Below are 23596 nucleotides of genomic sequence, written 5' to 3'. Positions count from 1 at the left end.
GCCGCCTACCACTCATTGGCTACACCACCCGCCGTTCACCTGGGAGCCGTCCCTATACCCCAGCCGGCAGTCTCGCCCCTTCCCTCGTTCCTCCAGAACCCATCGTGAGACATGAGAAAAAAAAACTTATACAGCTCGCTGCACCGTCTGCGCATGTGCGCTGGCGTGGGGCAGCAGCAAGGCAGTGCATGGCGTGGGCACCGCAGCAAGTGGGGGGAACAGTTCACATGAGGGTAGCGAGGGAAGGAAGAGCTTGGGTGCAGTGGGTGAGGCCTGGAAGTGGAGGCAAAAGAAAAAGGGAATCAATCCTGGGTTGGAAATTTACATTTGTTTGTTTCCCACACAGTCCCAGTATCTGCCGCTGGTACCTGCTAATAGCCACATATAGTGGTAGTGATGAACTTCAATAATACGCAGTGGGTTGCTGCAAATAGGTGCTATTTATTTAAACACTACATGTTTCGAGCGTAGCTCTTTGTCAAGTGTGACACTTGACAAAGAGCAGCAACCCACTGCGTATTATTGAAGTTCATCACTACCACTATATTTGGATTAATCTGCTTCATTGGACGGAAGTATTTGTGATTGAACTGAGACGTTGAATCCTACACTCTATTGGATCTGCTAATAGCCACATACAGACTGGCACAGGGGGAACTGCAGACAAGAGACTGTGGGAGAGCGAGATGGAAAGCGCTATTTGTGGGTTCCAGGGGGGTGGGGTTTGCCAGGGAATAGGTGGGGTTTTGACAAAGTTGGCCTTGGCTGGGGTGGATATGGGGTGTGGCCAGGAACATTTTTTTGCACGGCCCGTGATTTCCAATGGCGGCCCTGCTCAGGCGGCTGCTGTTTCAGGCAGTAGCAGCCCCAGGATCCCCAATGACCAGGAATGAGGGCCACTCCTGCCTTGAGAAAGGTGAGGACATTGCCTCGGGTAAACAAAGTAATGTCTGTAGGGCTGCACAATATGGTGACATTTATACCAGGGCTACGGTTGCCATCTGGCCAGTAGAAATGATGGTTGAGCCCAATGTTATAATAGGGAAAAAAGATAAATATATAGGAAGGCCGGTATTTTTTTCCAGAAAAGGTGGCAACTCTACCCAGGGCCCTATTTAGTAACATAACTATAGACACTATTGATTTGGACAAATGCTACAGGAACTGCTGGAAATAACCAGTCACTATTTATTGAGCTGGAGGGGTCTGTTTGGGCCTCTCTGTACCTGAAATACCAGGGCCTGGTTTCCTAACGCACTGACGGAAGTGACATTTCAATGTATACTAATGAAAAATATCTTATTCCCAAAGGATTTATTTGTGGGTCTCATGTATTTACAACCTACAAAACTGATATGCCAGAAGAAATAAACCGCTTCTGTGAGTAAACAAGTAGGTGTCTGGCGGAAATGCAACGTGTCTCTGTACACAGATACTGGCCCTAATTGTACAACTCTCCTGCTGTCTAATCTGAGAGCAAACACCTCAATACCCTATTCCCCTCCGGCTCTTAACACTTTGCCTTGGTTACCCTTTATACCTTAGCAACAACTGCCGGCAGCTCCACCAATCAGAAAGGGATGCAAATTACAGCCAACGGGAAGCCTACGCCACAGCGAGGCTGAGGGCCTGCGGCCGCCATTTTGGTTGCAGTGCGACAATAGAGAGCAAGACGAGAAGCAGGAAGGAGCTGTTGTTTGAGGTAACGCAAAATACCCCAAAATCTCTGTATCGTGTCGCCGTAAGACAAATGTATGATAAAATAGAGAATAGTGAAATAAATATAGTTTAAATACGGATTATTATTATTAATGGGATTGGTCGGTGTCGCGCTGTCTCCGGCCTGTCTTTTGGGGGTAGTCTCTTTATGTGAGGAAACAATGACTGTTTAGTGGCTAATTAGCGATATCTGTAACCTCTTTGGTTTATTACATAACTCGTTGTTAAGGGATAGACGGTCTAGAGAACAGACACCGCGCTGTAATTGACAGGCTGCTGCTGCTGCTTTACTGCATGTCGTAAAACTGCTAATTGCCTGACTTGCCTTTGAAAACTGACAGGCTGAAGCTACTGCAGAACCTCTTGATGACACATAAGACTTAACTGTCAAGGGAAATCTTTGTGGGGGCTGTAACCTTTGTTCCTGTGCCAAATAGAATTGCAGCATAAGTGAGTGTCATTTGGGGGGATGTAAAGGGTAAGCTTTGGTGTTTGGGATTCACCACATTATATTTCCATCTTTAGTAGACCTTTGGGAGCCTGCAAACTGCTAAAATCCTGCTGTCATTAAAGGGTATGTAAAGGCAAAAAAATAAAATCCCATTTTTACTTTCATGAAAAAGAAACCTATCTCCAATATACTTTAATTAAAAAATGTGTACTGTTTTTACAAGAAACCTGACTGTATGCAGTGAAATTCTCCCTTCATTTACTGCTGTGGATAGGAATTGTCAGACAGTCCCTAACTGCTCTGCAGGGAAACAATCATACTTATGAACAGCAGGGGGAGCCACCGCCTTACTTCCCAGCCATGCAGAACTCAAGCAGCTTTGTTTCTGACGATCCCTAAGCAGCCCAGACCACACTGAGCATGTGCAGGGTCTTAGTCTTGCAAAGATGTATAACAAAGTTACAAGATGGTGACCCCCTGTAGCCAACTTTTAAAGCATAAATCATTTGTTTGATTAGGTTTGTGGTGCAGTAAGTTTATATTTAGTATACAAAATACAGCATTTCTAGCCTTATTCTATTTTAGACTTTACATGCCCTTTAAATATGTATTGATGGATGCCGACAGATCCATTTGGTCTTATCAGATCAAGTTGCTCCACAGTGTTTCTAAATGGCCACAGTTGTATCCAGACGTCTGCTGGAAACCTGCCTAAGCACTTACTGGTTTCCTTTTTCAAACTGCAAATAGGATTCTGTGTTTATATAGAAACATTGCATCTGTTTTTATAGACAGACATCTTGCATGTGAAGGGCTTTTTGGCTCAGTTTAGCCTGTCTCACCCTAACCAGGTTCGGTTCTCTGCTTTGCTACTCCACAAGTTCTACCCACTCAGAAGCCATGTTCCAATATGTTGCACTGGTGAGATCTAACCAGATCGGAACGGACTGTCTGCAAGTTAGGAAATTTGACTCTTAACTACTACACTGTATCTGTGCTATAAAACCAGCGCTTCTGGATGTATAGCTACCCAAAGGGACATAAAGGACTGATTTGCATGTCCCCATCCATAATGCCTTATATTAGAGTTAAAGGAGAAACAAACCCTTAATAAAAAAAAACCCTATCCTACATAGACACCCCCCTAAAGATCGGTAGATGTACGATTGTTTGGTTCCCACTAACCTCACAATAATTTGAATGATTGGTTGGATTGCACTGAAATCGGTCATTCACCAACGAAAAATCTTTGCGTCTATGGGGGCCTTTACCCCTCCGTGGAGATTCGGTCCAGCGGAGTTCACCGGTGCCATCTTCAGCCGCTTTGGAATGAGACTGGCCCTTTGGCATTTTTCGTGAGTTTTGGCGCATGCGTAGTTGTGCGAAACAGAACATTTCTCCAACTGCACATGCACTGCTTTGCCGGTCTCATTCCATTGATTACCGAAGAGAAGAAGATGGCTGCCGTGAAAACTCCACTGGACAGAATCTGCACGGAGGGGCAAGTAAAGAGTTAGGGGCATTTGCCCGGAGGGAGGGGGTAGTTAGGCTGGGGGGGAGGATAGTCTATGTATGGTAGGGGGGTAGTATGTTTTTTTTTTTATTATTTTTTTTAAGGGTTGTTTCTCCTTTAAACTTTTTTTTAGTATTAAAGGGCACCTGTTAGTTAAAAATGTTATCCCCAACCAAAGGTGCAGGCTAATAGAGCTACATTCCGGTTGGGATAACTGTAGTTTGTTATTTTCTTCTGGCTTTAGCCAGCGCTAAGCTACCATGTCCGGTCACTTGCATGTGCATAATGGAAAGCTGCCCCAAATTGCTTATTATGCGCGTGACGTTACTTACACGTTATGCACATGTGAGTGACCGGACATGGCTGCTCGCACCGGGAGCTCCCTCGTGGTGCAGGTAGCCTAGCGCTGACGGGGGGCCTTTTTTTTTTTTTTTAAACTACTGTTATCCCCAAACGGAATGCGGACTCTATTAGCCCACACCTTTGGTTGGGGATAACATTTTTACCCAACAGGTGCCCTTTAAGGCAGTGCTATTTATATGGCACGAGGCAAGTAAATACCTTGTTTTCAGATGGCTTTTTACACTGCATTTCTTGCGTATGAATGGCTTTCTGGCTCATTTTAGCCCATCTCACCCTAACCAGGCTAGGTCTCTGCTTTGCTATAGGAACAGTGGCCCATATTCCACAAGAGAGGCAGGCTACAGAGGCAACCAATTGGGATGGGATATTCGAGTGTATTGTTTGTATGTATGTGTGGTTTATTATAGCAGTGACTATTCCGGATTAGATGGAGTGGACTTCCTGGTGCTTGAATTAGACTGCTGGACATATGTTGTTATCCTTATAATCTTGCGTAATCCAAGTCTTTTAAGAAAGGATTTAATGTAGTTTGTGCTAAATTTACCTTTTTTTAAAGATAAAAAGTAGCTGTAAATAGCATTTTATACATAGAAATGAACATTAGTAACACACAAAAGGACATATATTATGCATACATAGACCCTGGAATCACTGCAACCTTCTAAGGAAAAAACATTGATAAGCAGTGCACTATACTGTCAAGCAGTTGTTATATTTTCAGTATATAAAGCCATCTGAGGCCCCCAACGTTCACCTGTCAGCCTTCAGCTGTCCATTGGATGCTGCCAGTTGCTGTTTAACAACCACTTGGAGGTTGAATACCTAAATTATGTAATTCTCTTTCAGATTGGGGTGTAGCTGTGTTGTTTTGACAGGATGCCCTCCCCCACTTCCCTTCTGGGCCTGGGCAGATACCAGTTGTATTGTCATACAGAGGAGATGCCCAATCTTCTCTCTTCCCTGGGGGATGCATTGATGTCTAGTTAACAGATGAGTAGCTTGATCACCCCTATAAATTAGATGGTTACCTCCAATGTGCAGATTTTGTTAACTCTTTATCAGAAAAATAGAGTTTTGGCATTAATAATCTCTGCCCGACCCCAAGAGAAGATTTCTGATAATGTTAGTGCTATGTATCCCTTCCATACATTCCCAGTTGTTCTTCTCTTCTTACTTGGCTGTTGTCACTTCAGTGATTAATGATTCAATGAGACAGGCATTTCATTCTCTAAAGAGACACTGGCTTCACTGCTGCCTTTAAACCTGATTGCCCTGATACCATGGCATTCATGATCACTGTAAGGAATTTACATGTTATCTTTGTGACATTGACTCTTTCTGAGCAACTGATCAGGCAACTGTTTTACCTATGCTTTTTTTATTTACACTGAATAAAATCTTTAGATATAAATGCTGGCACACAAAAAGCCAACATTTCACAATTATTTATTATTCTTTGAAGAAGTACAGTCTGATTTTACTTCACTTGCTCTACGTAAAGGAATTACTGTAAAATTGTGTGTGGGGAGAAACCATTTCCGGCTCATGTCTGTGTATTCACTTCACTGAGCTCCATATCCTATTTAAGTTCTCAAATCTATGTGACCACAGTGAATGATGAAACAGCCGTATCATAAATGTAATGAGTATTAGTGCCATGTTGCTGCTCATTGCTTTTGTTGGAGACTGATTGATTTGAATCACATCACGGGTGCAGATATCGGCAGGATATTTGTCTTTTGTGACTTCATTTTATCTGGCGTTTGTATCTTATGCATGCCTCCCAACATTTTGGAAACCGAAAGAGGGACAAAAAGATCCACGAGGCAAAATTATTTTGACCACGCCCGATTCTGTGGCCACACCTCCTAATTACCATGTTAATTTTACAAAATTTGGCAGGTTATAAAAGTTTAAACACATTTTTGTGGTTTGATGTTATTACAGTTTTGCTAATGAAGGTAATTTTCCATTTAAGCTGCACGTCTCGGCTTCTATGCTTATCTTAAATTGTTAAAACTGCTTCTTTACTTATCTTAAATTGTTACAAAAGCATCTAAGTTCACCTGCTGAGTGTTCTGGGCTCTCTGCCAAAAGCCAATTATAGGGGTGGTGCACCTTTAAGTTAACTTTTAGTAATGTTATACAATGGCTAATTCCAACCAACTTTTCAGTTAGCCTTCATTTTATTTCTTATAGTTTTTAAATGTATTTGTTTTATTCTTCCTACTATTTACAGCTTTAAAATGGGGGGTCACTGTGCCCCATCTAAAAAGAAATGCTCCGTAAGGCTACAAATGTATTGTTATTGCTACTTTGTAATACTCGTCTTTATATTCAGGCCTCTCCTGTTCATATTTCAGTGCCTTATTTAGGGTAATTTGGACCCTAGCAACCATAATTGTGGCATTGCAAACCTGAGAGCTTCTGAATAAATAACTCAAAAACCATAAATAATAAGAAATGAAAAACAATTGCAATTTCTCTCGGAATAATAAGAAATGAAAAACAATTGCAATTTCTCTTGGAATGTCACTCTACATCATACTTACAGTTCATTTAAAGGTGAACAACCCCTTTAAGTTAGAAACGTTGTATCTTATTCTGGCTGTTCAGTGCAGGAGATCAAAGAGTAACATTTCAGTAACAAACCGGGACTGGGGATTGAGCTGTCAAAATCGGGACTGTCCCTCAAAAACAGGGCCAGTTGGGAGCTATGCCTATGTGTGATGCACAAGCACGGTGTTTCTTATTACATACCCCTGCACAAGTCCTCCATTAAGAATGCACCAAGTGTGGCCAAAGCAAGTGCAATGTAAATTATGCCTTGGGGGAGAGGGGGGGAGCCTTCAGAGTAATGGCAAACGGATTCCATGAATTTTGTAGCATTGCAAGCAGGCAACTATACTCCGAATCACTGCACTTCGTACCTATGTAAATCACATGTACCGGTGTTGCAGGCTATTTGCATAGGAATGAAACAAGTATTTTGTCCTCACTGAACCAGAAAACAGGTCACCCAATGTACAATGAAGTGTATTGGCCAGTTAGAGTTAGAAAACATATATGAGTATAAATCACTTTTTTGTTGACTAACAAAGGAACCTCAATTTCTAATAAGGCTTAAAGGTATAGTGGTTAATCATAGTGAGTATTATACTTTAATTACGTCACAAGAGCAAGCACTATGGGACTTTCCTTTTCCTTAAGTTATTGATAAACAAAAGCCTGCCATACATCTTGTCTCATTGACACCTAAAGTAACAGGGAACCCCAAAATCCCATAAAAATAAAAGGTTTAGCCCTACAACACAAAAGCCTTTATTATGGAGACCAAGGTCATACGAGGGTCATTCAGACATATAACATGAATAGCTCTCTGACATCAATGCAAGAGGGTGGGAACTATTTATCAACTAAATACAAGGGTGGGGATGGGGGGGGGGGTGAGTGGGCAGCTGGAAGGACCGCCACAAGGAAAATAAGCAACATTAGTTGCTTGGTACGTCATTATATTCTATAGTACAAAGAGGATGTCAGTACATTAATGTCACAAATTGATGAATTCACATAAATATATAGATAGATATATATTTTGCTGCTGATCAATGTAGTGATCACTGATATTAATGTTCACTGTTCTAGTCCATATTGCAACTCTACTGTGCAAATATCAAATGGGCAAATAAAAGAGGTCTTCTGCACTCAACCCATTATCAATATATTTAAGACATTTAGACATTTTGTGCAAACAACTCCTAAAAATGCCTTACCCTTTAAACAGCAATTCTTTAGTAGCAGTATGCACAAAATGTCTCAGTGTCTTAAATATATTGATAATCGGTTGAGTGCAGAGGACTCTTGTATTTGTATGTATTTTGTGGTCACAGCCTCATTGCACCCTCACCTAATGGTTTAAAAAATTAGCACAGGATTATCTGGTGGGCAACGAATATATGTCTTGATGTGGTCCTCACCTATCAGGGTTTCCCAGCTAGCCTAGTTACTATTTCTCCAGGACCTGACAGAGTATCTGTTGAGGTGGCCGTCATTTGGAACCAGGCCAGTAAGCTGCATAGTCTCTAGTGTTCCATGACCTATATAAAAGCACTCTGCCTCAGACTGAAAGTGTCATAATGTTGGACAGACAGTAATGGCAAATAGATGGATTTATTTCTGATGTGTTCCAACCAAAATAGAGTATATATATATATATATATATATATATATATTCTCTACTCTTTGCTAATCACACTTGTGAATGAGCTGAGACACAGAGCAAAGAAATAAAGCTCCAGGATAGCAGGCTAGGGGGATGGCACTGCTTCATTAATGAGAAATATTTATTTTTGGTGTCGATATAACTCAAATGTTTGAATATGTGGGGGAATATTCAAAGGGTTCTGCAGATATACACCTCAGGGTTACATAATTCTGTCATCATAATGTCCCTTATGTTTTTCTTATTCAAGGGCACACGGGGAGATTAGTCACCCCGGCAACAAATCGCTTCTTCTTCTGGGCGACAACTGCCTTCACCTGCCTTCCCGCCGGCTATAATGAAAAATCACCAGCGGGATGGCACTCAAATTGATTTGTTTTCTGATGTCGCCCGAAGTTTAGGCGACTTCGGAAAACGAACCGCCGCCAGTGCCATCATGCTAGCGATTTTTCATTCTAGCCAGTGGGAAGGCAGGCGAAGGCAGTTGTCACCCTAAAGAAGAAGCGGTTTGTCTCCCCGAATCTGCCCGTGTGCCCTTTACCCTTAAACACAAGTGTACATGGCCAACTGGTAGTTCATTCTTGTTTGTGTGGTTAAAATGATATCTAACCTTTACACAAATAGTTAATTATTTAGATGTTTAATTGCACTAGCTGTATTTCATCGGCAGCTGATCAATTATTAATAGCTTGCAAGCACATGTAAATTATACCCTGCTTGGGAAATATAGTGTCTAATTATAAGTTATACATAAGAGAGCAAATTGTTTTGCCGTTCCCTTATAATACCTGGCACATAGGTTTACAGTTTACAGACTCTACCACTTGTTACTGGCTGTACTACTTCTCACATTTAGCCAATGGTCTAGATTTTTACAGGCACCTTGCTTACATTCATACCAGCCTTTTAAATCCTGCCTTCTGAATCCCTGCACTTTCATCCAGCTCTTATATCAATGCTTGGGCTTGGCTGTTCTTCTACTCTTTGCACCCTTGTGCTGAGCTATAAAAGTGGGGGTGTAGTGAATCCTGGATTAGGACTGGCTAGTTGTCTGCATACTGCAATGAGATAAAGTAGTACAGGTATAGAACCTATTATCCAGAATGCTTTGGACCTGGGGGTTTTCCATATAATGGATCTTCATACCAGAAAATCATGTAAACATTAAATACAGCCAATAAACTGATTCTGCTTCCTATGGGGATTAATTATATCTTCATTTGGATCAAGTAAAAGGTACGGATTTATTATTACAGGGGAAAAGGAGATGATTTAAAAAAATTTTTTTGATTATTTAGTTTTAATAGGGTCTATGGGAGATGGAATATAGGCACATTGCCTATGATTACGTATCTCTAAATACAAAATGCTTTAGGACATTTGATTTTAATCTATGGAATAAAGTTCAAGAAATGTTATCCAACCTGATGTCGCAGGAGTGCGTGCTTATTCATCCATTTTGTTCCATCTCACCCCAAGCTACGGGTTTGGGGAGCTGCACCCGGCCACCTTTCTTCATCGGTGAGTGCGAAACAATTATATTGTTTGAATTAACTTGAAGATAATGCTACACCCTTAAGAGATGGACCTGGGGCCACGCACACAGGTCAATTTACATGCTGGGTGAGCTTTGGTTTTTTATTGGAAATTGGGAATATCTGGTGCTTGGATAGAGCCGCGGGTTTTTTCTGTCCGTGTCTATGGGAGATGGCCTTTCCATAATTTGAAGCTTTCTGGATAATGGGTTTCCATATAACTGGTTCCATACGTGTAGTTGTACTGTTCAGCTTTTTCATCATTGTCATCTGCTTTTTGTTTGACGTTTTTGAAGGATTAGGCATGGAAACAGACTCTAATCAATATGAACAATAGATTTGTTTGCTTAATATAAACAGTAGTAAGGTTTAAAGCGGTTGGAACTTTTAGTATGATGTAGAGAGTGATATTCTGAGACAATTTGCCATTTGTTTTCATTTTTTATTATTGAAGGTTTTTGAGTTATTTAGCTTTTTATTCCGTGGCTCTTCAATTTGCATTTTAAGTCATCTGGAAACTAGGGCCCAAATTACCCTAGCAACCATTCATTGATTTGAATAAGATAATGGAATATGAATAGGAGAGAGTCTGAATAGAAGGATCAATAATAAAAAGTAGCAATAACAATACATTTGTAGCCTTAAAGAGCATTTGTTTTTTAGAAGGGGACAGCGACGTCTATTTGAAAGCTGCAAAGAATCAGAAGAAAAAATAACTGTAAAACTATAAAAAATAACTAATGAAAAGTTGCTGTTGTTCTATAGCATAATAAAAGATACCTTTAAGGTGAACCACCTCCTTTAAAAGGGTAATTACAGAATATCCTATTGTAAACTTTTTTAAGATGGTCTTAATAATTTTTATATATATAAAGTTAAGTATTTCCTGCTGCCGACTGTTTCTTTCCAGCTCTCAAATGTGGGTAAAAGGAGAACGAAAACCCCCATGGTGATAAGACCCCTCTGCCCCCCCTCCCTGCCTTCCCCTGCTAAGTGTTACCCCATAATTGTGTCCCCTGTAGGATTACTGACCGCAAATGAGAGAGCAGCGTAGCTCACGGGCGCCATCTTCGGTAATCCTCGTAAAGTGGCCGGTGCATGCACAGTTGGAGCAGTTTTCCGGTTCGCAACAACTGTGCATGCGCCGGAAGTGACAGAAATGGCAGAAGCACCGGAAAAAGACCCGAAGATTACCGAAGAGCCGCAATCCACCATATCATTAGTGCTGGTAGTAATGGGATAGGTAAAGCTTTGTCAGGTGTGACCCAAAATCCATATGGACCTTCGCCATGTTTTTTTCTGAGCCGCATCCCGTTTGTGATGAGTAACTCAATACTTTTTTTTTCTTCTTAAAATGTAACTGCTCATTTTGCCATGCCTGATGTGAAAAATCTTTAAATAACAGACTGCTGCTTCTGAGTATGTGCTGCTTGTAGTAAATGCTGGCAAATAACTGTCATTATTATATAATTGCCATTGACAGGACTGCCTGTACTTCTCAGCACACAAGTCTCTCTGCTGAAACAAATGTGAATAAATCAGTTTGCTTGCAGGAATACATTGTAAAAGGGGTTAGATAGGATGTCCTATAATGAATGCCTTTAGCATGTGTGTTTCTTTTATGGTTCAGTGTGATTTAGAAACATTTTGTTTGTTTATATCTACCAGGAAAGCACAGCCTCTTTAAATGATGTTTTCCAGAATAGCATCTGAAAGGAGAAACTGTCATGTCACTGTGAGCCCTATAATGAGCTCATATGGGATTTAGTAGGGTGTGTCCATATTTGTTTCTCTGGTTTCTTAGCTGGCAAGTCCTCCTCTGTTCTCTGGGACACACTCACAGCCCCAGCAAAACACGTTCACCCGTTCTCTTCCCTAGCATTTTATGTACACTGAAAGCTATTCTTGTATTGAACATTATTAGTAATTTTAGTTCTAACTTTGTGTGTTGTACTAAAGCTACAAGATCATTGCCTGCTGTTTTGACCCACCATAAAAGAGTTTAAATTTTCCGGTAGTCCCTTTTATTTTTTGTATAGTGTTTGAAGTTCAGGTATGGGACCTGGGGTTTTTTGGATAAGGGGTCTTTCTGTAATGTGACTTTCCATACCTTAAAGTGATACTGACACTAAAAATGTTCTTTTCAAAATATTAATCTACATCAAAATTTACCTATAGGTCATATTGATTGTTCTTCGCCGATAGTTCTGCTTTTGTAAGTAATTATCACTTGAATTTCCTAAACTTCACTGTTTTACCTACCTGACTGTCCCTTCTTAACCTGTCAGATAAGAGTTTATAATGCTAACAGACTAATGCTGCACAAATATGGCAGCCCCCCTCATAGAGGAACAGGGTAGTAAGAAAGGTAATGTAAAAGCATCAGGCAAATACTTTAATTGCAATATCATAAATAGCATTCAAAGACAATGTTATAATAGATAATAAAACATTTATTTTATGATGTCAGTATCTCTTTAAGTCTACTAGTAAAGCATGTAAACATTAAATAAACCCAATAGGCTGGTTTTGCTTCCAATAAGGATTAATTATATCTTAGTTTGGATCAAGTACAAGCTACTGTTTTATTGTTACAGAGAAAATGGAAATGATTTTTAAAAATTTAGATTTAGATTAAATTGAGCCTATGGGAGACTGCCTTTCCGTAATTTGGAGTTTTCTGGATAACAGTTTTCCAGATAATGGATCCCATACCTGTACTATGGATTGCAGTGTGTTAAATTGAATCGGCAAGAGTTTAGAGAGTGCTTTCATATCTTTAGATTACAGCTCTAATACTTTACAGGGGATTGTAAGGGGAAGTCTGGTGTCTGTGAAACTGGTTCAGTCCCTATTTAGGTCAGTCAATAGATCACCGTTCCTTCACCTTTTTCTCAGAGCACCTGTGTATAATCTTGGAGTCAAATTTGCAACCTAAGAATCCATGTACAGGTAAAGGATCTGTTATCCAGAATGCTTGGGACCTGGGGTTTTCCGGGTAAGGGGTCTTTCTGTAATTTGGATCGTCATACCTTAAGTCTACTAGAAAATCATGTAAACATTAAATAAGCCCAATAAGATGGTTTTAATGCCAATAAGAATTAATTATATCTTAGTTGGGATCAAGTACAAGCTACTGTTTTAATTTTACAGAGAAAAAGGAAATCATTTTGAAAAATTTGGATTATTTGATCATAATGTAGTCTATGGGAGACTGTCTTTCAGTAATTCTGAGCTTTCTGGATAACGGGTTTCCGGATAATGGATCCCATACCTCTGTAATGTATGTATAAATGATGCCCCTCGTTTAAATTGCAGTTGTCTTGTAGGAAATCATTTTACGTGGGGACTTGCACTAGTTGGTATGGGGACTTGTTAGAATGCTTTGCACTAGATTACCCTTCAGGATTGTGCTTCATTCCTAATATCTGTACAGCAAAGGAAAGTTAAAGGGATACTGTCATGGGAAAAATCAGTTAATAGTGCTACTCCAGCAGAATTCTGCACTGAAATCCATTTCTCAAAAGAGCAAACAGATTTTTTTATATTCAATTTTGAAATCTGACATGGGGCTAGACATATTTTCAGTTTCCCAGCTGCCCCAGTCATGTGACTTGTGCCTGCACTTTAGGATGGAATTACTTTCTGAAAGGCTGTTATTTCTCCTACTTAATGTAACTGAATCAGTCTCAGTGGGACTTGGCTTTTACTATTAAGTGCTGTTCTTAGATCTACCAGGGAGCTGTTATCTTGTGTTAGGACTCTGTTATCTGGTTACCTTCTCATTGTTCTGTTGTTAGGTTGCTGGGGGGGGAGGTGGTGATATCACTCCAACTTGCAGTAAAGAGTGACTGATGTTTATCAGAGCACAAGTCACATGACTGGGGCAGCTGGGAAACTGACAATATGTCTAGCCCCATGTCAGATTTCAAAATTGAATATAACAAAATCTGTTTGCTCTTTTGAAAAATGGATTTCAGTGCAGAATTCTGCTGGAGCAGCACTATTAACCGATTCATTTTGGGGGAAAAAAACCATGTTTTCCCATGACAGTATCCCTTTAAATCCTTGGCATTGTGCTTGTTATTACATTACTGGCTTTAGTTTGCATCCCCTCTGTTTCACCCTTGTGTAATATAAAATAGTTCATAAAACAAGGTGAGCTTTTAGTGTAACACTTAGCGGCCTGTCCTTTCATCGCACAACTCCTTCAGTCAAAAAAGAGTTAATAACTAGGTCAAAAGATAAACACAGGCTTGTTAGTGATAGTTTAGAGCGGCGGATGGGTCCCCCTACTGGTGAATGTTAGACATCCATTGCTGGGCTTGTGTGTTGTGCTAAATTAGAAACAAATAAGATATAACAGGATATTGAAAAAACATAAGGGTTTTATTAACACTATTAACTGATTTAAATAACCCTTTTGTTTACACCCCCCAGCAGTAATAACCTGATTCATTATTTAGCCCATTATTCATTTCAGTTTGTACCATCACATAATATGGAGGGGGGATGTTCATGTGCAAAGCCCATACCTGCTGTCGGTGCGCTGCCTTGTGATAATGTTATTGCAGGATACTGTACGCCTGAATTGTCTGCTATAATTTTAGACATAATTCACATTATAAATTGAGCGGCTAATAAAATCACAGTGCATATTTGGAGCTTTTTTTTTTACATAGAGTGCAGCTGGCAACAGCTTTCTTTTTACTGCAGCTGCCTCGATGATGTCTCATGTAATAGTCTGTGTGTGTGTGTATTGATGCAGATTCTCAACACAAATCTGCTGTTGTTGTGAATATGAGAATCCTGTGCGCTTCTGAACGACAAAAACAGCTGAGAACAGCAGCGCCTCCACCTTCTTTTGTCTCTCCAGCTCCTTTTCAGGGTCCCGCCCATCCTTGCAGAGGCATTTAGGATTGGCCGGAATGTCTGGCAGGAGGAGCAAAGTAGATTGTTTTTCTTCTCCTGCGTGACATCACTCTATTTGTCTCGATGCCGAGAGCCTGAAAGCTCATTAGAGGATTTGCTGGCAGAGGACGTGCACTGTGGATTCTCACTCTCAAAAGCATGAAGCCTTTATTTTGTGTTTTTATGCACTGAAGACTGCACTTTCTAAAACCAAAGGATTTTTTTTTTGCATTTGTTTCAAACAGGGAATAAGCTGCTGTAAAGGACAGACCAGAGAAGCTCTCTCCACACAGACACTTTGCTCTCTCTAATGTGCAGTAACGATGAGCCCTGCCTTCGGAGCCATGGAAGTGGAGCACTACGCAAAGGGAGTTCTGCTCGAGCCTTTTTTACACCAGGTCGGGGGACATTCTTGTGTCCTTCGCTTCAATGACAAAACAATATGTAAGCCACTGATTCAAAGGGAGCATCTGTTCTATGAAACACTCCCTGCAGAGATCAGGAAGTTTACACCACAATATAAAGGTATGTTTCCCCTTCTTTCTATGGAAGCCTTGTTTATTTCAACTGTTTCTTGTATCATCTATTCTCCCTAAAACACTTCTTTATAGAAGCATTTGGGGAATTATTTTTTTTTTTTTCACATATTTCAATGTTGTCAGGGACAGGCTGTGATGCGTGAGTTGGCGATGATTACCATTGGGTCTCTTGGCTGACTAAAAGCATTACAGTTTAGAAACGCTGTGCTTGTGGCCTTAAGTCTCCCATAGGCACCAGTAGGTAAGTGGAATTTGTTCAGATCAGATCTTAGAAATAATTGGTCATATGAACACTTATCTTTCTTTCCTCTGCACTCTTATTTTTTATCCTTCACACTTTGAAAGCTGATTACAATTCTCCTATTTACATTTTAATGTTCCTGCTTAGAATGAAACGATCTAAGCCAAATATTGAAGCGGAAAAAGATGTCAGGGATAAATAACCTGTTTACATCCAGTCAAGCCGCAGTCTTTTTGTAAAAGTAATTAGACTTGGATTTGGAAAGATGCAGCTGTTGGAATTCCCTGCTTTTGTGATACTCCACTAATGTTGTCTATCTTTAGTTGAGTATTCTTTTCTTTTTTCTCGCTACTCCTTTTTCCATATTCCTAGTATATTTCTTCCTATGGGCTGTATGAACCTTCATTTAACAAGTTTTTTTTTTTTAATTAGAGAAATATAAAGAAATGCAAATTTAATGCATTTAAATGTTCTCTGAAAGGTTGGGAAGCATTTATGACTGTTTTGTCTTATAATCTCTGCTTCTTTCCATTGTTTTGTTTTTAATATGGTGAAGGGTGGGCTAACAAGCAGTCTATGTACACAGAATTAACTGTGCTATATTGAAAGGCTGTTTGCTAGATGGCTTCAACCCTCTATCCTTGTAGCCTTTCCTTTTTGTGCTTGGAATGCAGTGGTCTGAGCTTCTGCAATACCTTCCCAGCTACTGTAAGTCCAGGGTCCTGCGCCTCTCTCCCAGCAGTCCTGAGCAGCAAGAACGCATGCAGACTCTAGAAAGCGGAGAGAGTTAAAAGACTTAAAGGACATTTTTGGGGCATTCATGGATAACAACTGAATGATTCAGATGTTTCAAAGACTTTTAGAAAAAGTCAGTTCTTTAGAGACTGATGAGCAGAAGGTGCTTCAAAAGGTGCTCCATGTTTTCAACAAAATCCAGTTTGCTTTGTATCTTGAGTTTTTTTTTTTTTTTTTAAAAATACGCTGCTGCAACTCAGCAAGTCCTTTGCTTTAAATAAAATTAACAAAGCATAAGTAATAAAGTTGATTCTGAAAATAAAGCTTTACAGGTAGTTTTTGTTTCACGTCTTTTTCTGTTTCGCTTTGCTTGTAGCCCTACTAATCAGATGCCTAGATTCGTCTTCAGTTTTGTGATATACTGAATGCTTTTTGCCTTTACTTTTTTTTATTTTTTGTTGTGCTTTGCAACATTGCATTATGGAAACACTTCGGTGTTTCGCTGTAAGATGTAAATAAGACATGTTTTACATCTTTAAAAACAATCAATAAAAACTCCATCTTAATAAATTTTATCAAGCATTGAAAACGTCTCCTGTTATTATTTGGTCAGTGTTGTCCTGTTTTCAAGTATAAGATGTTCTTTAAGATATTTGTTGTATAATATGCTGTGTTTGTGTCAGGCAGATTTGTGTTTAGCTCTTTTGATATTTGTTAGGTTGGCAGATCAGATATGGCCTGTGGCAGCATTTATTCTAAGGACTGGGTAAGGATAAACACACGAATGTAACCTCTGTGTTACATTATGAGGACATGACACCTCTTTCTTTTCTAAATATATCTAATCTCTGCCCTTTCAGGTGTGGTGTCTGTCAGCTTTGAAGAAGACGAAGATGGAAATCTGTGTTTGATAGCTTATCCTTTAAATGGGGACCAAGACAACCTGGAAAATGTAGACTATTCAGAATGCAGTGAGCCTAAGAGTAAACTTTCCAGATGGTCTCATAAAAAAGCTCTCATGTTAGAAAACGATAACCTTACGAAGGAAAGACTTCGGCAGCACAGAAAAGAAGACAAAATGAAAAGGTAATCATCAACCGAGAATGGTGGTCTAAACCCAGTTTTATGTTGTATTTCCCTATAAAGATAATGCATTTTATGCTATGAATGGCAGTTTGGAACTTATACTTTAACTATAAGCTGTCAGACCAAGTGTCTTCTCTGTTGGAGGAAAAATAGAGAGAAATCCTGAATGCCACCCTGTGTCTCAGATTACAGGTACATGTATGGGATCCGTTATCCGGAAACCCATTATCCTGAAAGTTCCGAATTATGGGATGGCTGTCTTTCATAGACTCCATTGTTATTAAATAATTAACATTTTTAAAAGTGATTCCCATTTTCTCTATAATAATAAAACAGTCGCTTGTACTTGATCCAAACTGAGATATAAATAATATTTACTAAATGCAAAACAAGCCTATTGAGTTTATATGATTTTTTTTTAGTAGATTTAAGGTACAGAGATCAAAATTACGGAAAGATGCCTTATCCAGCATACCCCAGGTCCCGAGCATTCTGGGTAATGAGTCCCATACCTTTAGTAGTAATGTAATTGGTGACTGCAGGTTCTTGTCATTGTTAGAGACTTTGGAACATAATTTGCATTTTTACTTTTGGAGAAACCGCTTAGTCTGGCATTAGTGTTATGTAAAGATCACAGCGGGTCATTGAGTTATGTGCAATGAATTTACAAAGAGACCTAATAACATTCATCACTGTTTTATTTACACTATCTCTAAGCAAAAATCATGCAAGGGCTAGAACAAAATGTAATTGAAAAAAAAAAAAAAATAACTCAAACACCGAAATGTTCATCTAAAAGCTACTTTACGAACAAGTTTCTTTTAAGAAACACAGAGAAGTCTATTTGCCCAGAAAATTAATTTGTGTATAATTCTGTCTAAGAGGAAGTTATGGGGATTCAGTGGCTGGAACTGGGCTCTCACTTTCCTTTAATCATAATATAAACCCTTTCCTAAAAAAATCAAGATTAGCTTTACTGCTCTGCTGGAGGGAACTACTTGTATCTTCTTTTAATAACAATTAGCTTGGGTGCACTCTTCTCAATCAGCAGCATTTCTCAGACTGAAAGTGCAATCTGCTTACACTTGTATATTACTTGTTTCACAAGATAAATGCTTGCTGCAAGGTGAGCATTTACTTTACTTTAGCTGATTTTGAATATGTACCTTGGTTTAATGCTTTAAAGGGCAAGTTAACTCCAAAATAAAAATGTGTCTAATAAAAGAAAACATTATTTTAAGTTATTTGTACAAACAATTGCTTTTGAAAGCAGTATTTGCTTACCTCCTGGTTTGTTACTTTATAAACAGTGTTGCAAAAGAGACCAGCAAAGACAGGTCTGTTAATCAGCTGCTATGTCTTACATTGTATCAATATTCTGAGCCATCAGGGCAGAGAATAAAAAGCAGTGCTTTAAGGTATGATTAGTTATCGTTAAACCGGAGATTCACACTGATACCAGTGTGAAGGTATTTTCTGGCATTTTGTCGCCTGCACTGGAGGTCATTGAGTGTTGGTTAAAGGAGAAGGAAAGCTACGGAGGCATTTTATTGCCAATAGATTAGCTGCAATAGTGCAAGCTAGAATGCTATATTTATTCTGTAGAAGGTTTTACCATACCTGAGTAAAAAGCTCTAGAAACTCTCTGTTTGTTTAGGATAGGAGCTGCAGTATTAACGTGGTGTGACATCACTTCCTGCCTGAGTCTCTCCCTGCTCTGGGCTCAGATTACAGTAGAGAAGGGAGGGGGTGGGGAAGAGGAGCAAACTGAGCATGCTCTTGCCCAGGGCAATGAGGTTTAAGCTGAAAACAGGAAGTCTGATACAGAAGCCCATGTGTACACATTAGAAGGAAAGAAATGCAGTGTTTCTTTTGACAGGGGCCTCAGAGCAGCATTACTTTGGGGGTTTACTGGTATATTTAGATGGACCTTTCTGTTAAGGCTTACTTAGTTTTAGCCTTTCCTTCTCCTTTAAACATGTACGTAGCATGTTTTACTGTCCTAGCTGCAAGAATTGATAACATTACAGATGGTAATGATTGAAAGTATTCTTCATTTTTTAATGAAAATTAACAAAACATGAACCTCAAAAGCTCAGAAATCTTGTTTCTGATTTATTATTTTGTTCCTTTTTTTTTTTTTTTTATAGCCATAAACTGGATGAAGAATTTGACTGGGTGAAAAACTCTGAAGTTTTATATTACAGCGTGGAGAAAAAAGGGAATGTTAGTTCACAATTCAAGCACAATCCCTGGAGTATGAAATGCCACCAACAACAGCTGCAGCGCATGAAGGAAAATGCCAAACACAGGAACCAATACAGTATCCTTTCAACTACTATGAATGTACTTTTGAGGGTGCAACCCAGAAGAGTATTTAAACTGCTCTGTTAGGGGTTCTTGCAACACAGTGGAAAATGTAATGTAGGTCAGGGGCAACTTGATATTAAAGTCTACAAAAAAGTTGGCTCAAAATAAAACAAGTACTTTTAGCTGAGTGACTAATTGAAAGCTACTCTATATTAATGCATCCATTTCCCTAAGATATTTAGTGTCATGCATTGACCCACCCCAGTAGAATTTTAGCCCCTTTTTCTCTATCCTCAGAAGTGTTAAACTGATATGAATTACGTATATTCCTTAACAACTAAGAATTCATTTTGTTGGAAAACTTGACCTGCCGACACCAAGTTCCATGTGTCTTGGACTTAAAGATGGGTACTCGACAGCACGGGGACGATGCAACCGAGGAAAAGAAAGCCAATCAAATTAGAAAGTGTCAGCAGAGTACATCTGCGATCATTGGCGTGCGAGTGTGTGGTATGCAGGTTAGTAGGGCAGGAAATGTAACCCTTTAAGGTGTGCTGAAAATAGTTATGGTTTGCAGTTTCAGATATTGCCATTACAATTATTTGGGCCAAAGGACCAGAAATTCTGTTTCCAAGCCCTTTGGGGTTATACTTTGCCTTCAAAGGAAAATCGTGACAAGGGCCAGTAAAATCAATCATTCTCATATAGTGACTTTATTTGCCCTGTAATGTGCTAGTACAACAAAGGTGGCCATAGATGCAGAGATCCGCTCATTCGCTGATCCGATCGTGGGCCCTAGGGCCCAATGATCGGATTGCAATGCATCTGAAATGGGCAGTCGGATTGCGGGACTGCATACACGCATAGATGCGATCTGATGGGATTTGTTAACCTGCCCGATCACGATCTGCCCGACAGATATCGATCGGGGAAGCCCGTCGGATGGCACCACCAAAACTCAGTCTGTCAGCAGCTTTTATCGGCCCATGTGTGGGGGCCTTTACCCTGAAATAGTTTTCCATTTGGTTCTTGTCACTAAATACATGAACACATTGATTATAGCTCTTCTGTTCAGTGGTACATGGGGCATTTTGTTGTCCATTTTTTTTTAACCTACAATGATAACATTATATATATCAAATGATCTTTTTTACCCCTTAGAATCAATATGTAAAGACAGTTACAATTATCTAATTATCTTAATTATATGTCTTAAATGTCACTTTGATGTTTGTAGAAGTAAAACCTCCAGCATCCCTCACCATGTTGGTGCCGAAGCTGATGCTTGTAGTAAAATTTCTGACAAAAGTTTAGTGGGGTCCCACATCCTTTGATTATGTATTGAAGGAAAATAGGCTCCCAGAATTAAAAAAAAAAAAAAAAAAAAACAAGGGCAGAAAAATGGAGTAAGGCTATATATGTTTTGGGGACTAGAAAGCAGTTGTATTTCCTGCACCGCTTTATAATATTACTATGAGATATCCTTGTACTTTAGTGCTTACCAAATGTTTCTTTAATTTGCAGGTCTACCAGACTGGAACAGGCCAACTTATGTTTATGAACAAGTATCATGGCAGGAAACTCTCGGTCCAAGGTTTTAAAGAAGCACTTTACCAGTTTTTTCACAATGGCAAGAACCTACGGCGAGAACTTATTGAACCTGTAATAAAAAAACTGACAGAACTTAAAGTAGTTTTAGAGACAAAGGACTCCTATCGCTTTTACTCCAGCTCACTTCTAATTATTTATGATGGAAAAGAAGCACAGGAAGTTCCAATGGACTCAGACCCTGAAGATTTAGAGGATCTGTCCGAGGAGTCGTCGGATGAATCTGCAGGAGCCTACGCTTACAAACCATCCAAGAATAAGCCCTTAGCCAGCACTGTCGACGTCCGAATGATAGACTTTGCACACACCACTTGCAAGTTCTATGGGGAAGACAGCATCGTGCACGAAGGACAAGACACGGGTTACATTTTCGGACTTCAGAACTTAATAGCAATTATTAAAGAAATAAGAGATGAAAATATTGAATAAATATTGGATGCAAACAACATTCGTATGAAGCACTATATTGACTTTTTATATTCCAATCTGATGGCCACGTTTTTGTGGTAGAAATCATTACAGGATCAGATGGGTTTTTCCCCATCATAACGGCAAATGAGGGCATTTACTTACAGCTGTGCTGAAAAATATCACTGATTTGTTTGTCTATTTATTTCAAAGGTTTCTAAAACATTCCGATCTGATGATTCAAATACCTCCTGTTACACCAGCGTGTATGTTCTAATATTCCTTTTCTTTTGTTTGTTTGTACGTGACGCAGCGCTCACACATGGACAATGTTCCGTGTATGACCGAAATAGCAAACCTTTTTGTTACATTAAAGAGGCTCAAATGTTGCCTGAATGACAATATTTATAACACAGTGTGCAGGAATCAATATGAAAAAGCATTAATGGAAGCTATGCTACAGAGGACAGCTCTATGTGGCGTCGTAATTCGCTACCTATATACAAATTTCTTATTTATTTGGCCACATGCCTTGTTACAATATCAGTGGAGCATTATATAATGGATATTGTGCCTTTTTGCCAGAACAAGATCATTAATGCCAAATTCTAGCAGTTTATTACTATTACCAGCGGTAAAATGTCAAACAGGAACCAGGAATTCACTTTAACTGTGATCTATTTCATTTGCACTTTGGCTCCGTCGAATATCTTGTTTAAACGAAATACTTCTATTTTGTGATAGAATTCTGCAATGGGAACAGTTAAAGAAACAAATACCCAGTTTGTTGCTGTAGGAGAGGTCCCTGTTATAGCCCAGCTGTGGCATGGTTAGAGGAGAAAAATGACAAACATGGAAAAAAAGGTGATTTTTTTTTTATTATAGATCCAAATCAGTTGTCAGAAATCTTTTAAATGTCACCAATTATTTGTTTTCCGATCCTTTTGATTTAATTCACATACTGTTTCAACAATTGGCTGTTAAGATAGGCCCGTGTTTTCTCAAATTCCTGCAGTTGGCGGGAATGAAGCAATGTCAGTCCTAGATGATTCAAGTCCGTAGGTTGGAGGTTTAGCAGCAATATGTTGGGTCGCATTCACATTCAACTTCTGCAGGACGTAACACAGAGAATTCTGCAGGAGATACTTCATCGCTTCTACTTCTTTAATGCACACTTTCTGCAGTCCATACCCGTGTTCGTTTAATGAGCAATGGAGAAATTTGTGTTCTTATAATAGTAAATAAAATCTCTTCTATGACTTATAACTATGCTGTAAGGGATGTGTTTTGTGTACCACAACGGACAGGAAAACGATACCACCAAAATGAACATTTAAGCAACAGTTTACATCATATTAAGTGGCATATTAAAGAATCTTACCAAACTGGTCTATATATTTAAAGGGATACTGTCATGGGAAAAAAACATTTTTTCAAAATGAATCAGTTAATAGTGCTGCTCCAGCAGAATTCTGCGCTGAAATCCATTTCTCAAAAGAGCAAACAGATTTTTTAATATTCAATTTTGAAATCTGACATGGGGCTAGACATATTGTCAATTTCCCAGCTGCCCCTGGTCATGTGACTTGTGCCTGCACTTTAGGAGAGAAATGCTTTCTGGCAGGCTGCTGTTTTTCCTTCTCAATGTAACTGAATGTGTCTCTGTGTGAGACATGGGTTTTTACTATTGAGTGTTGTTCTTAGATCTACCAGGCAGCTGTTATCTTGTGTTAGGGAGCTGTTATCTGGTTACCTTCCCATTGTTCTTTTGTTTGGCTGCTGGGGGGGAAAAGGGAGGGGGTGATATCATTCCAACTTGCAGTACAGCAGTAAAGAGTGATTGAAGTTTATCAGAGCACAAGTCACATGACTTGGGGCAGCTGGGAAATTGACAATATGTCTAGCCCCATGTCAGATTTCAAAATTGAATATAAAAAAATCTGTTTGCTCTTTTG

At 39.3% G+C, this 23596-nt stretch overlaps 1 protein-coding gene across 3 annotated transcripts; it reads left to right on the top strand.

The window, feature by feature from the left end:
- Window positions 1–1673: 1673 nt before the first annotated feature.
- ip6k2.S (inositol hexaphosphate kinase 2 S homeolog) lies at window positions 1674–22907 on the top strand. Of its 3 annotated transcripts, none has more exons than NM_001092744.1 (6): window positions 1674–1702; window positions 14960–15239; window positions 17090–17315; window positions 19466–19638; window positions 19968–20143; window positions 21150–21681. In NM_001092744.1, exons 2-6 carry the CDS (start codon window positions 15038–15040, stop codon window positions 21660–21662), a joined length of 1290 nt encoding a protein of 429 aa, NP_001086213.1. In that variant the 5' UTR covers window positions 1674–1702; window positions 14960–15037; the 3' UTR covers window positions 21663–21681. The 3 variants fall into 3 exon arrangements, with proteins under 3 accessions (NP_001086213.1, XP_041447253.1, XP_018115093.1); XM_018259604.2 differs by lacking the exon at window positions 1674–1702 and adding an exon at window positions 12001–12018 and having other exon boundaries at window positions 21150–22907; XM_041591319.1 differs by lacking the exon at window positions 14960–15239 and having other exon boundaries at window positions 1687–1702; window positions 21150–22907.
- The last annotated feature ends 689 nt before the right edge of the window (window positions 22908–23596 follow it).

Source organism: Xenopus laevis, chromosome 4S, assembly GCF_017654675.1.
Source record: "Xenopus laevis strain J_2021 chromosome 4S, Xenopus_laevis_v10.1, whole genome shotgun sequence".
NCBI lineage: Eukaryota > Metazoa > Chordata > Amphibia > Anura > Pipidae > Xenopus > Xenopus laevis.
The sequence above is the reverse complement of the archived record's forward strand: the minus strand, read 5'-3'. Positions and strand labels throughout refer to the sequence as shown.

Excerpts from the sequence above, each read along its gene's own strand:
- ip6k2.S (XM_018259604.2), top strand. The coding sequence starts at position 15,038 with ATGAGCCCTGCCTTCGGAGCCATGGAAGTGGAGCACTACGCAAAGGGA. Across the intron at positions 15,240-17,089 it reads GTTTACACCACAATATAAAG|GTGTGGTGTCTGTCAGCTTT; the intron begins GTATGTTTCCCC and ends CTGCCCTTTCAG. Across the intron at positions 17,316-19,465 it reads AAAGAAGACAAAATGAAAAG|CCATAAACTGGATGAAGAAT; the intron begins GTAATCATCAAC and ends TTTTTTTTATAG.